A 13,595-nucleotide genomic window follows, 5' to 3' on the forward strand; every position below is an offset into this window, starting at 1 on the left:
CTGGGATGTCCTGGTCTCTGTCTGTGAGTGAGTGGTTCCTGCGATGTTCTGGTCTCTGTCTGTCTGTGAGTGGTTCCTGGGATGTTCTGGTCTCTGTCTGTCTGTGAGTGGTTCCTGGGGTGTCCCGGTCTCTGTGAGTGGTTCCTGAGGTGTCCTGGTCTCTGTGAGTGGTTCCTGGGGTGTCCTGGTCTCTGTCTGTCTGTGAGTGGTTCCTGGGGTGTCTGGTCTCTGTCTGTGAGTGGTTCCTGGGGTGTCCTGGTCTGTCTGTGAGTGAGTGGTTCCTGGGGTGTCCTGGTCTGTCTGTGAGTGGTTCCTGGGGTGTCCCGGTCTCTGCCTGTGAGTGGTTCCTAGGGTGTCCTGGTCTCTGTCTGTGAGTGAGTGGCTTCTGGGGTGTCCTGGTCTCTGTCTGTGAGTGGTTCCTGGGGTGTCCCGGTCTCTGTGATTGGTTCCTGGGGTGTCCTGGTCTCTGTCTGTGAGTGGTTCCTGGGGTGTCCTGGTCTCTGTCTGTGAGTGGTTCCTGGGGTGTCTGGTCTCTGTCTGTGAGTGGTTCCTGGGGTGTCCTGGTCTGTCTGTGAGTGAGTGGCTCCTGGGGTGTCCCGGTCTCTGTGAGTGGTTCCTGGGGTGTCCTGGTCTGTCTGTCAGTGGTTCCTGGGATGTTCTGGTCTCTGTCTGTGAGTGGTTCCTGGGATGTCCTGGTCTCTGTCTGTGAGTGGTTCCTGGGATGTCCTGGTCTCTGTCTGTGAGTGGTTCCTGGGATGTCCTGGTCTCTGTCTGTGAGTGGTTCCTGGGATGTCCTGGTCTCTGTCTGTGAGTGGTTCCTGGGGTGTCCTGGTCTCTGTGAGTGGTCCCTGGGGTGTCCTGGTCTCTGTGAGTGGTTTCTGGGGTGTCCTGGTCTCTGTGAGTGGTTTCTGGGGTGTTCTGGTCTCTGTCTGTGAGTAGTTTCTGGGGTGTCCCGGTCTCTGTCTGTGAGTGAGTGGTCCCTGGGGTGTCCCGGTCTCTGTGAGTGGTTCCTGGGGTGTCCAGTCTGTCTGTGAGGAGCCCCCTCCTGTTCTTCAGCAGGGCCAAGCCCTTCTGTTAAACGGCCCTTTGACGGGAAGTTCTCCCTGTTGTCCCAGGTCTGTTAGGTGCATGCCCTGGGGCGTTTCCAGTGCCATTAAACACATACCATAAATGCTTCCTTGTCTATAGAGCCTGTGACTTCTTGGCCCTCTCCTGGGTAAACCAAGGCAGTGGCTTGAACAGGAACGGGCACCATTGTTCATGGAGACTTGAGTCACAGTATTGAGAAACACAGGACTTAACCAGGATTCACAGGCTCTGCCAGTGACCGGGCCAGGGCACGCACACAAGGGACGGAGCTTCCGTCTGTTTTTTTTTTGTTTCGTTTTGCAAGTGGAGGTTGAACTCAAGGCCTCGTGCTTGTTAGGCAGGTGCCCTACCACCTGAGCCATGTCTCCAGCTCTCCTGGTTGTTTTTCATGCTGACGAAGATGTTGATTTCCAGGCTGCCTGCACACGCAGCAGCCACGTCACAGTTCCACACTTTCGGCTTTCTCACTGATACGGAGTGTCTTCCAGGTGCAGCTTGACACTGAAGTCTCTGGCGGGCTGGGCATAGGCTGACCGTGCTTGGCCTGTCCTCTGGCCCTGTGATGCTGGCTTGGTCTTCCTCCCCCTCCTCCTCCTGCTGGCTGAGCGACAGGCTCAGGAGCTGCCCGGGTGCTGCAGAGCACCTGGCATGAGAGGGGAAAGGCTCCCGGCTGCCGTGGCCTGCTCCGGGCTCACTCAGTGTGGTGGGGTGTCTCCCAGGACGCAGCCGAACCTCTGCAGCGTGCCAGGAAAGACAACACAGGAGCAGGGTGTCTCCTGCTGCCCAGAGGCCTCGAGGCAGGGGCAGGGCCCCGACGACTCCCACAGGAGCTGGGGCCGGCCAGCCTCCGCTCGCCCCACTGAGAGGGGGTATCCCCGCCACCAGGTGCAGGGCAGACTCAATACAAGAAAGGAAATGGGAGGACGTGGGAGGAAACCAGTTCACAGGGACTGTCCTGGCCTAGACAGGGACGCGTGAGGAGGAGGAGGAGCTGGAGACAAGACAGAGCCGTAGGCAGCTCAGAGCCATGGACAGGATAGAGCTGTGGGCTGGACAGAGCCATGGATAGTTCAGAGCCCTGGATGGGACAAAGTGGTCCTGCTATTTATTCTAGGGAAGGGGTGTGGAGCCCACCTGACCAGCCCTTTCCTGAGAGAAACACCCGGTTTTAAGAAAAGAAAAGCCATCAGGAAGAGCCGCCTCTCCGAGCCAGAACATCCTTGGCTCTGTTTGGACTAATCAGGCCTGCTCCTAGACAGGAGGGAGGCTGGGGAGAACCCTTGCCTCTAGCCTGCTCCTGCCCGGGTGCTGGGAGGTGGAGGCTGCTCCCCTCATTTTACAGAAGAGGAAATGGAGGTGAGTGAGCCTCCTGGGGACTGGGGGCTGGGGGCGGAGAGGGGGCGCGCCAAACTCCAGATGTGCGCAGGGCTTCACAGTTCTACCGGGAAGGGGGTCGCACTAGGTGGGCTTTCCACAGGGGCTTCCCCAGGTGCGCGCAGGTCCTGGGATGCGCCCCGCCCCTGGGGGGCCCAGGACAAGCCTGGTCGGCTCCCAGAGCACGTTTCAGGGAGTATGGGGTGTGGTCCTGGGAATCACGAGTCCAACAGAGCTGGACCTGCAGGGGAGGACAGACAGCCTTGCGCAGAACCCACGGCAGTGGAGCACACTGGTCAGGGGGTGTTGACTGAGTCCCGCTCCCCGGGCTCCATCCACACTCAGCACTGGACTTGGGAAATCCCTCCAAGCGGAGGGCGTGGCGCACAGGAGTATTTTTACACAGAAATATGAGAACTATGCTGGCGATGTGGCGTGAAATCGCTTCTATGATGGCAGTGGAGGCAAAGGAGCAGCCCCCACCCCACCCGCTCCGTGGACCGGCAGCCCCCAGGCCAGACCAAGCGGGCTTCCTGCCAGGAGCCGGGGCCTGCAGCTCCCCACAAGGAGAGAGTCAGTGCCCCTCCCTAGGACAGCCTGGGGTTTGGGGTGAAAAGGAATAGGCTCTTCAGCCGCTGTTGGGACAGACTCTCAAGCCACGGCAGTACGGCTGCCCCAGCACCTCCTGGGGCTACAGGGGTGAAGGAGGCCAGTGGGGGTCTGGGGGGCCGTGACCCACCCTGGGCGCAGGGAGGTGGGGCGGTGCACCTGTGATGCGCAGGGCCTCTGTCACATTGCGGTGGGAGTGGCTAGCGGCCCAGCCTCCCGTCCCTGCCTCTGCGTCTCAGGTCTGTGTGCCCGTGCCGTTTTCAGAGCAGCCTGCTCTGCTGTGACCTGGAGCTCACCCTCTGCGCCCCAAAGGCAGAGCCCAGGGCTCAGGTCCCACCATAGGGCCAGGAGACCCTGGCATCAGGCCCACATGGAGTGTCGTACGGTGCCCCAGACACGAGATGCGTGAGTCTGCAGGCCCCACTGCTGATGGAGCCTCCTTACTCCGCTCGTCCCAGTCTAGAAAGAGGGGGTGCAGGGCCGTGGCAAGAAGGATGTGGGAAGACCGGTGGGCGCACGGTGCCGGGCTGTGGTCAGAGCCCGGGGCAGGTGCTGCAACTCTGAACAGCCACGAGCCAGACACACGGGTGGAGCCAGCGGGAGCCAAGCGGTGGACGGACCAGAAAGGACCTCCGGCGCCCCCCCAGCACCTCGGCGGCCGGCGGAACACAGTGGGGTGGTGACCGCCCTGGCTCCGGGGCAGCGGGACCCCCAGGGCCTGGCAGACCAAGCGAGACGGGTCTGAGCGGGTCCTGCCACGAGCTCACTCCTGTCCCCGTCACCGGGACCAACGAAACGAGCAGCACCCCACGCCCGCGCCCTCGGCCTTCGTAGCCAGTGTGCGTCCCCCCATGGCTGTGAGCTTGCTTGGTGGGGTGCGGCCCAGGCGGGCAGCTCTACCAGCTAACTGCTCCCTGGAGGACAGCTTGCTCTGCGGAGGCTTGCTGCGGTCTGGGCCTCCTCCCTGGCCTTCCTGTGTCTCTCAGATCCAAGTACCCCAATTCTTAGAGACGGCTTTGTTTCCTTCCCACCCAGGATCTGGGCTCCACGCATTTGTTAACTCCACTCACCCGGAGGGCTGCTGGGGCTGTCTTGCTGGACACAACAGGTGCCTGGGGCCAGCCCTGGCTCGAGGTCTTCCCTGGAGGGTGGCGGGTCAGCTCCCGATGGCCCCATCGCCCAGGGGGTCGGGCTGGACAGGGGATAGGAGACGCACTGGAAGCCACTGGGAAGGACAGGACGAGACCTTGAGTGGGGCTGGGGGTGGGCGGGGGCAGAGGCAGGGCAGACAGGAAGGAGCCCGGGCTGTGTTCTCACCTTGGACACCTTCTGACCTCTGACCGACTTGGCCAAGGAAAGTCTTGGGGAGCACTGTTCACCGATCTCGGTGAGCTATGTGGGTTGGGACCAACTGAGGCCCAGAGAAAATGGCCGGTGGGTGGGTCCTGCCTGCCCTCCTCCCTGACAGCCAGGCCGGGGCTAGTGCCCACCCCCGCTCACCAGCACCTGGCTGCTGCTTGCTACCTCGATGGCCCGGACCTGATCTGGAAACCCGGGCCAGCACTGGTCACCGGGCCTCGGTGACCAGGGCAGCTGAGATGTTGAGGCCCTGCCCTCACTCACAATGGGGTCTGGATGGGTGTCTCGTGGTGGTCTTCCTCCATCTTGAAAAAGCTGACCTCAGAGTAGGCCGAGAGTTGCACATATCTGACGCCGGCTGAGATCTTCAGGAGCCGGCCGCTCTCATCTTCCAGGAGAGAGATCGGGAACAAGCTGCTTAGATGGTGTGGGAACGGCGACAGTCTGCCATCCCAGTTATAACCCACGCGACCCCATGCAACTTGTCTCGTCACACAGAAGGACCCTGGCTTGCCCTCCTTGGGTCTATGTGGGCGGAAGTCTCCTGGGATCCCTGGCGCCTCATTTCCCACGGAATATCTCTGTCCTTCACCTTGAACTCTGGATCCTGAATCTCCAGCTCTGGGCTTAAGGTCCTGCTGGTCCACCTAGCACTGGCCAGTAGCCTGCACCCTTTGGGGGAGCCTCCCCTGGTGAGTGGACTGTGGGCTCACCATGCCTCAACACTGCCCTGGGACAGTGTGTGTGTCTGTCTGTGTGTCTGCATGCATGTGTGTGTGAGTGCTGTACATGGTACAATGGGGCAGGGCTTGTGTCCACTGCAGTCCCTATCAACCTGCCTTGACCGGAGCATGTCCAGCCCCCAGCCCTGTGCCCTCCAAGGGCCTGGCACACAGTCACAGTCCGTGCCTACTAAATGTCTCCAGGGCCAGCTCACTGCGCCTGACTCTGGGAGCCTCCAGCTGCAGGCAGCCGCTGTCCCTCTGGGTCACAGGGCAGTCTGAGTGGGCCTCAGAGAGGTGGTGGAGCGGCCAGTATGGGGGTGTGTGTGCCGTGGTGCTGTGGTGAGACAGAGCGGCCATGCCTACAAGGGGGAAGAGGAGGAGGTGGAGCGGATGGTCCTCAACTCCTAGGGCTGACAGGGAGCTCTGGGAAGAGCTTCTAGACACACCAAGGAACAGATGTAGAGTATATTCCAACTAGACCAACACCCTGGGTAGAACCCCTAGTTGAAGCAGCCAATTCAGAGCTCAGAGGCTGACCAGCTGACTCCTCAGCTGAGGAAAAGAGAGGAGATTGTGGGCAACAGGGTTTCCAAGTAAGGGCAAAGGAGTAGAGCCGAGAAGCCCTGGAGGCATGCTGAGCCCCAGTGGTCAGAAGAGCACACTGGTGCCCCACGGGACTCCATGAGGCAGGAAGAAAACCCCTGGAAGCGAGGGAAAAAGGGCCTGAGTCTCAGAACTGGATACCTTGTCCCCCACAGCCGAGCCAGTGTGACTCAGAAGTCACAGGAGACCTGCTCTAGTTCTTAGAAGGTCCTCGTTGCAGTGGAGGAACACTGGGTCAACGGGCAGTGGAGGAATCGGTCATGGAGGGGCAGTGGAGAGGAGGAATGGGTCATCAGGGGCAGTGGAGAGGAGGAATGGGTCATGGAGGGGCAGTGCAGAGGGGGAATGGGTCATGGAGGGGCAGTGGAGAGGAGGAATGGGTCATGGAGGGGCAGTGGAGAGGAGGAATGGGTCATGGAGGGGCAGTGGAGGAGGAATGGGTCATGGAGGGGCAGTGGAGAGGAGGAATGGGTCATGGAGGGGCAGTGGAGAGGAGGAATGGGTCATCACGGGCAGTGGAGAGGAGGAATGGGTCATCACGGGCAGTGGAGGAGGAATGGGTCATGGAGGGGCAGTGGAGGAGGAATGGGTCATGGAGGGGCAGTGCAGAGGAGGAATGGGTCATGGAGGGGCAGTGGAGAGGGGGAATGGGTCATGGAGGGGCTGTGGAGAGGAGGAATGGGTCATGGAGGGGCAGTGGAGAGGAGGAATGGGTCATGGAGGGGCCGTGGAGGAGGAATGGGTCATGGAGGGGCAGTGCAGAGGAGGAATGGGTCATGGAGGGGCAGTGCAGAGGAGGAATGGGTCATGGAGGGGCAGTGGAGAGGAGGAATGGGTCATGGAGGGGCAGTGCAGAGGAGGAATGGGTCATGGAGGGGCAGTGGAGAGGGGGAATGGGTCATGGAGGGGCTGTGGAGAGGAGGAATGGGTCATGGAGGGGCAGTGGAGAGGAGGAATGGGTCATGGAGGGGCCGTGGAGGAGGAATGGGTCATGGAGGGGCAGTGGAGGAGGAATGGGTCATGGAGGGGCAGTGCAGAGGAGGAATGGGTCATGGAGGGGCAGTGGAGAGGGGGAATGGGTCATGGAGGGGCTGTGGAGAGGAGGAATGGGTCATCACGGGCAGTGGAGAGGAGGAATGGGTCATCAGGGGCAGTGGAGGAGGAATGGGTCATGGAGGGGCAGTGGAGGAGGAATGGGTCATGGAGGGGCAGTGGAGAGGGGGAATGGGTCATGGAGGGGCAGTGGAGGAGGAATGGGTCATGGAGGGGCAGTGGAGAGGAGGAATGGGTCATGGAGGGGCTGTGGAGAGGAGGAATGGGTCATGGAGGGGCAGTGGAGAGGGGGAATGGGTCATGGAGGGGCAGTGCAGAGGAGGAATGGGTCATGGAGGGGCCGTGGAGAGGAGGAATGGGTCATGGAGGGGCCATGGAGAGGGGGAATGGGTCATCACCCAGACTTGCTCTCCTCCAGACCTGACCAACAGTCCCCACATAACGTGACACCTCCCCAGAGCAAAAGCTCAGACAGGTCGGATTATGAGGAAAGTCTGCCTCCAACAAGGCGAATTACAATGTCTGGCATTTTATCCAAGACCAGCAGGCATGCCAGGATTGTGGGAAGCATGGCCACGAGGAGAAAAATCAATAGGAGAAAACGAACCCAGGGTGACACCAACCCAGTGATAGACTGAGCAGTCAAGGACACAGGAAGTGATTATACCAAGTTCTGGGTGCTGGGCAATGGAGTGGAGACCTAGTTGACATAAGAAAGAGAGTTAAACCTCTAGGGAAAGAAACTACAATGATGAGAGGAAAATCCCACTGACTGGTCCCTAACAGGCCCTGCGGAAGGAAGGATCTGTACGCTTGAAGATACCGCCAAAGAAACCATCCAATGTGAAACAGAAAAAAACAAACAAACAACAACAACAAACAAAAACAAAGACAGAAAAGGGGGAAAAAAGCAGGGGCCAGGCTCCAGCGGCTCATACCTGTGACCCCAGCCACTCGGGAGGCTGAGATCTAGGAACTGAGGTTCCAAGCCAGCCCAGACAGTCAAATTGGTGAGATTCTTATCTTCAATTAAGCAGCAAGAAGCCTGAACTGAAGGAGTGACCCTAGCGGTAGAGTAGGAGCCATGCCCAAAAAAGTGTGAGACCCAGAGTTCAAGCCCCAGTACTGGCACACACACACACAAAGAATAAATAGCAGGGCCCTTGTGGCTCACGCCTGTCATCCTAGCTACTCAGGAGGCTGAGATCTGAGGATTGTGGTTCAAAGCCAGCCAGGGGAGCAAAGTCTGTGAGACTTTTTTTTTAACTGGTCATGGGGCCTGAACTCTGGGCATGGGCGCTGTCCCTCAGCTCCTCAACTCAAGGCGAGCGCTCTACCACTTGAGCCACAGCACCACTTACAGCCTTTTCTGCTTATGTGGTGCTGAAGAATTGAACCCAGGGCCTCATGCATGCAAGGCAAGCACTACCACTGAGCCACCTTCCCACCCCAGTCTGTGAGACTCCAATAAACCACCAGAAAATCAGAAGTGGCACTGTGGCTCAAGTGGTAGAGCGTTAGCCTTGAGCTGAAGAGCTGAGGGCCAGCACCCAGGCCCAGAGTCAGAGTTCAAGCCCCAGGACTGACCAAAAAAAAAGGAAGGTGTGGGAGATAGAGAGGAGAGGGAGGCAAGGGGCACACGCGAGGCAACTTGAGGCAATCCCTGTCAGGTCATACATGGAGTGCGTTCTGGAAGGGGCTGGCACCTGCTTGTGGCTGCAAGCTTGATACAGACTGTGGTATCACAGTACAGATTAACGTTACAGCAAACGCGCCCCAGCGACACCGCAGTGAAACTGTCTGGACAAACCAGTTGTGACCAAATGTACTGACAAGCTGCCTGCACGGCTTCCCGAACGATGGGGGATGATGGTTCCGAGGGGATGCTGGCATGGCGCGGACGGCTCAGGGAACTCACACGTCTACCTTTACTACGGCAGGAGTTCCCGCCGCCTCCTCCATCCAGGAAGGCAGGGAGGCTGCCTACAGATTGCCCACCCAAGCCCTCTCTTCCATCTTCCATGTCTGATACAGCCTCGTCTCCAGGGAGAGACCAAACACATGCACGTACTGACACGTACACACCCCATGCCTGTGTCTGCACACGCACGCACACCGCACACACACACACGTGTGCACACACACAGACACAGATGCCAGCAGGGAGCAGGCCTCTGAGGGCCTGGACCATGAGCCACCCACGTGGCCCACGTCTGGCTCCCTGGAGAGCTGTGCTTTGGGAAGCCGGGCCTTCCCACCCGGGCTTACTCTCCGCGATGTCCCCGTCGTCCTGCTGCAGCTCCACACTCAAGGTGAAGGGAGTGCCCTGGACCACCTGCAGCACCTCCGGACCCAGGACTGCAATCCTGCTGGCCGGCGCTGGGAGAGGCAGAGCGGAGTTAGTGGTGGGATGGCTCCAGCGAGACCCTACCACTCCCTGTCCAGCCAGAGGTGGCGGCTAGCGAGCAACGTGGCAGCAGGAAGACCGCACGCCGTGCTCAGATGCCAAGGGGGCCTCTGGTGCCCACAGGGCACGGTCAGGCTGGCCTGGAGCCAGGCTGGCATCTGCCCGTGCATCAGGATGGGCGCCGAGGTGTGCAGAGGGCCACCACCCGGTGGCACCCTTGTTCCGAGTCTAAGAAGGGGCCACAGATAGTCAGGGACAAATGGCAAGGAACAACGCGTGGCCAGGGGGTGTTCCCCAGCGAGGGCCGCCTGGCCAGCCCTACTGGGGACACGGACCACCTGTGGCCCCCTCCCTGTGGAAGCCTCAGGGAGCCAGATGGAGGCCGCTAAGAAGCAGCACAGTGTGACCCACTTTGCCAATACTTTGCCCTGTGGCTGAGGGGTTGTGGGAGTGCCCAGGGAAGTGTGGGAGACAGGGCTAGCTCCTCACGGGCAGGAAAGGGTAAAGCTCACTGACCTGCTGGGTGGCCGTTGATCCACAGTCCGCAGTAGGTGGCTCCTGAGCAGTGGGTCAGGCTGCCCAGCCCACTGAAGACATCGCTGTGCCACTGTCCCTGTGGATGGGACAGTGTAGCCTTGGGGGGTGGCTAGGAAGCCCCAGGGCCCCGAGGTCCACATGTGGCCTTGGGGGGTGGCTAGGAAACCCCAGGGCCCCGAGGTCCACATGTGGCCTCGGGAGCAGCTAGGAAACCCCAGGGCCCCGAGGTCCACATGTGGCCTTGGGGGGTGGCTAGGAAGCCCCAGGGCCCCGAGGTCCACATGTGGCCTTGGGGGGTGGCTAGGAAACCCCTTGCCCCGAGGTCCACATGTGGCCTCGGGAGCAGCTAGGAAACCCCTTGCCCCGAGGTCCACATGTGGCCTTGGGGGGTGGCTAGGAAACCCCAGGGCCCCGAGGTCCACGCAATAGTTCTGCTGGTTTGGGCACTCTATTTTGCTGGCTTTGCTATAAATATTTGTTGCATTTCAAAGACGCCAGCAAGTGCGGAAGAGGGCAAGGTGTACTCCAAGCAAACAGACAGACCACGGCTCACACAGGTGCCCTCTGCACAGGAAACCTTCTTGGACATAAATACAACGCTGTGAGCCGGTCATTAGGAGACCCAAACCTGCCCGCTGCCATGGGGCCAGCTGTTCTGCTAGCCCAGGCTTCTAAGTGAAAAGGCCAATGAACACATGCACACACACCCTGCCCAAGAGACGGAGAGTATGATACAGATCCCTGCTCTGCCTCCTCCGGGCTCACCTCTACCCCAGACCACACACACCAGAGCTGGACCATGAGAATCACAGGGCCTTCATGGAAAATTTCAAGATGGCAACAGAGCTTCATCTGACTATGATTTCCTTCTGGTAGAGGAAAACTGGCCCCAGACGGGTTGGTTGCGTCACTCTTCTGTCCTCTTACCCTCCTGTTCAGGTGCCCAGGCTGCCCAGCACTCAGCAGCTGAGGCCTCTGCATGTACCTGGGCTCCCTAGGCCACGTGGTGACAGGGCCGGGCAGCAGCCGAGTGCCGGGTTCTGGGGTGTGGATGGCCGGCGCAGCTGAAGGCTGTGGCCATACACACTCGGAGGAGGCCGGGGCCCTGAAAGGTGCAGACACCCCAAAGACCGGGAAAGAGCTTTCCACGGGCCTGCTTGGGACATGCGGCCCCTGCACGCACTGGACAGCAGATCCCACTAGGCGTCTAGAGAGGGTCCTGGGGCCGGGGAAGCGAGCCACAGCTGCTGGACACAAGGTCCACGTCTCCTGCCTTGTCCCCACACAAGGGGCAGCCAAGGGGGTGGCAGTCAGCCGCAAGCACGTGGCAGGGGCCACCGGTGACCCGCAGCCCTGGATGGCCCGTACCACCACACCCCGCTGTGTCCCCACGGAGTCACTGCTGCTCGGCTGACTGGCCTCCCGGTCCTGTTAGGAGCAGCTGCGGCCCCTGCCTGACCTTTGCTCCCGCCGTCCCCCGTGTGGACACAGCTCTCCCCTTCTGCTGCACGGATGTGGGGCCCACACAGAGGCTGTGGGCAGGAGGGGTCCGAGGGTCCCGTGTCAGGAGGCTGCCCGGTCTGCAGGGTGGAGAGCGGAGGTGCCCCTGCCCGTACACAGGACCTCACTTTGGCTGGCTTTCTCCACCGTGTGATTCCAGACCTCACCAAGTGACACCACAGGACTGCAGTTACCGGCTTCTCCCCAGTGGTCTCGATGCCCTCCCCCTCCCCGGTACTTTGGTCCTCACGCCTGCCTCTCATCTCCTTCCTTCCGGTCCCAGTGCTCCCAAGGGTGACATTCTGCATGCTCACATCAAGATAAACACTTGCCGTCCACACAGACACCTCGGGAGGGGCCTGGTGGCTCATGGCTGGATTTGAGTGTGTGCTGGGAGCCGAGACAGAGTCCAGAAGAACCCAGCGCTTTCCTTCTGTGGGAGCTTCTGGCTGCTCTGGCCTCCGAGGAAGCCGTCTCGGCCTTCCTGCAGCTGTGGGCAGGTCTGGGCATGGTGGCAGTGATAAGCAGTGCCACCCTGGTAGCTGCCTGCCTGGGGGCCACGGCCAGGAAGCAGCCGTGGGTGAGGAGCCCATGCGCTAGTCTGCGATAGCCACTCGCCCCCACGTGGCCAGGCACCCTTCCCACGTGGCTGAAGGTGCTCGCCAAAACACACCTACCGCCGCCACCCAGGGGGCTGCCGGCTGCATGCCCGGCACCGGCGCCAGCCACGGGGCACTGCTGGGTGGATCAGGGTTGTACGACGAGGCTTTAGGACAGCACGGTTGGCACCACGCCTTGACAGAAAGCATGGCTGTCTGATGTTACAACCTCCCAGCAAATTTCTCAGCAAATGGGAAGCCGCCTCACGAACCAAGGACGCCGGGGTTGGGGATGACGCCTTCACAGGGTGGCTCTCTGGGCAAGGGCCAGCCTCGGCTTGGGAAGTTGACACCCTGGAGCCACTCTGGCTTCGTGGCGGTACAGAGCTTGGTCCAAGACCAGCTATGGGAGCTGCGGCCACCGAGCGGCCAGCACGAATCCCCCAGGTGGCCACCACGCCTGCTCTGCTTCTCCCCGGCCGCTCCCTAGATGGCCAGAAGGGGAGGACAGTGTTGCCGAGGGACACAGGAGAGTGGCGACGCTGCCAGCCAGCGAGGGAGGAGCCACACGTAGACCACGCTCACCCCAAAGCAAGCAAGCCTGGAGTGAACACATAGGTGTCCGTGACACAGTTGCTCTGGCGACCTGAGCACTGGAAGAGTGGGCTCAGCCCCCATTCCTGCCTGCGCTGCTGCCTGTGGACGGTGCTCAAGACGGCCAGCAGATTGAGCTCAGTAACTAAGGAGCAAGTACCCTGTTCTCAGGCAGGAAGTGCTTCCTGGTTGACCCCCACTGGCTTTCTTCCTTCCTACCCATTAGTTAGGGGCTGGGAAGGTGGCTCAGTGGTAGAATGCTTTCCTTGCACACATGAGGCCCCAGGCTCAATTCCTCAGCACCACATAAGCAGAAAAAGCCAGAAATGGCACTGTGGCTCAAGTGATAGAGTGCTAGCCTTGAGCTGAAGAGCGGAGAGACTGGGTCCAGGCCGAGTTCAAGCCCCATGACGGAGGAGGAGGAGGAGGAGGAGGAGGGGGAGGGGGAGGGGGAGGGGGAGGGGGAGGGGGAGGAGGAGGAGGAGGGAGGAGGAGGAGCAGCAGCAGCAGCAGTGACCCTGCAGAGGCCATGCCCCTTGCCCTGAGTCACACACATACCCCTGGGTCCTTCCCCACTCTGGCTCTTCCTGCGCACCGGGACCAGGCTGACCACACCAGGAAGCGTGGCTGAGTGAGCAGCGGGCCTCCAGCCCTGCCCCAGTGTGGCCTCAGAGCGTCCAGATTCTGGAGGAAACTGTTTGCAGACACTTCCATGCCTTGGGCCCAAAGCAGGTGAGATCTTTGGCTGAGGTCCTGGCCTCCTGGCCCACCTGAGCGGCCAGCCGCAAGGCCCTCCCGGGTCTCGACCCTGCAGAGGTGAGGGTTTCCAGTGTGCAGTGACGGCCCTGTGGGGGGTGGGGGGAGAGGACGGATGTGTCCCCACTCTCCATCCCTTCCGGCTGGCAGTGGGCTGATCTCCTGCTGAGTGGCCGTTCCTGGGATTCCAGTGCAGACTGTGAGATTTCCTGTCCCTTCCTCACCCGTGTCCAGACCACGGAAGGATATGCAGTCTGGCGTCGGCACAGCCCCCAGGGTTCTGGGCAGACTCCAGAGGAACAGGAAGGGTCAGCATGAGTAGCTGGGCTCCATGGATGTCACCACCAGGCACCGGTGTTCCAACTCTGCTCTTCTGTGCTAAAGGCAGCT

At 60.7% G+C, this 13,595-nt stretch overlaps 1 protein-coding gene across 5 annotated transcripts in view; it reads right to left on the reverse strand.

Moving 5' to 3' along the window:
- The window catches only part of Morn1 (MORN repeat containing 1), a 48,910-nt gene that overhangs the window by 23,446 nt on the left and 11,869 nt on the right, over positions 1-13,595 (reverse strand). For 4 of the 5 annotated variants that reach the window (XM_070037151.1, XM_070037153.1, XM_070037149.1 and 1 more), the window contains 4 exons: positions 9,736-9,832; positions 9,081-9,191; positions 4,696-4,819; positions 4,143-4,297 (listed from right to left, as the gene is read on the reverse strand). In XM_070037151.1, the coding sequence (XP_069893252.1) occupies positions 4,143-4,297; positions 4,696-4,819; positions 9,081-9,191; positions 9,736-9,832 (487 nt within the window). Of the gene's footprint in view, positions 1-1,299; positions 1,824-4,142; positions 4,298-4,695; positions 4,820-9,080; positions 9,192-9,735; positions 9,833-13,595 lie in introns of those variants that run through there. The other variant, XM_070037150.1, reaches the window with a different exon arrangement.

The sequence above is a fragment of the Dipodomys merriami genome, unplaced genomic scaffold (genome assembly GCF_024711535.1).
Source record: "Dipodomys merriami isolate MVZ:Mamm:240054 unplaced genomic scaffold, mDipMer1.0.p SCAF_28, whole genome shotgun sequence".
NCBI lineage: Eukaryota > Metazoa > Chordata > Mammalia > Rodentia > Heteromyidae > Dipodomys > Dipodomys merriami.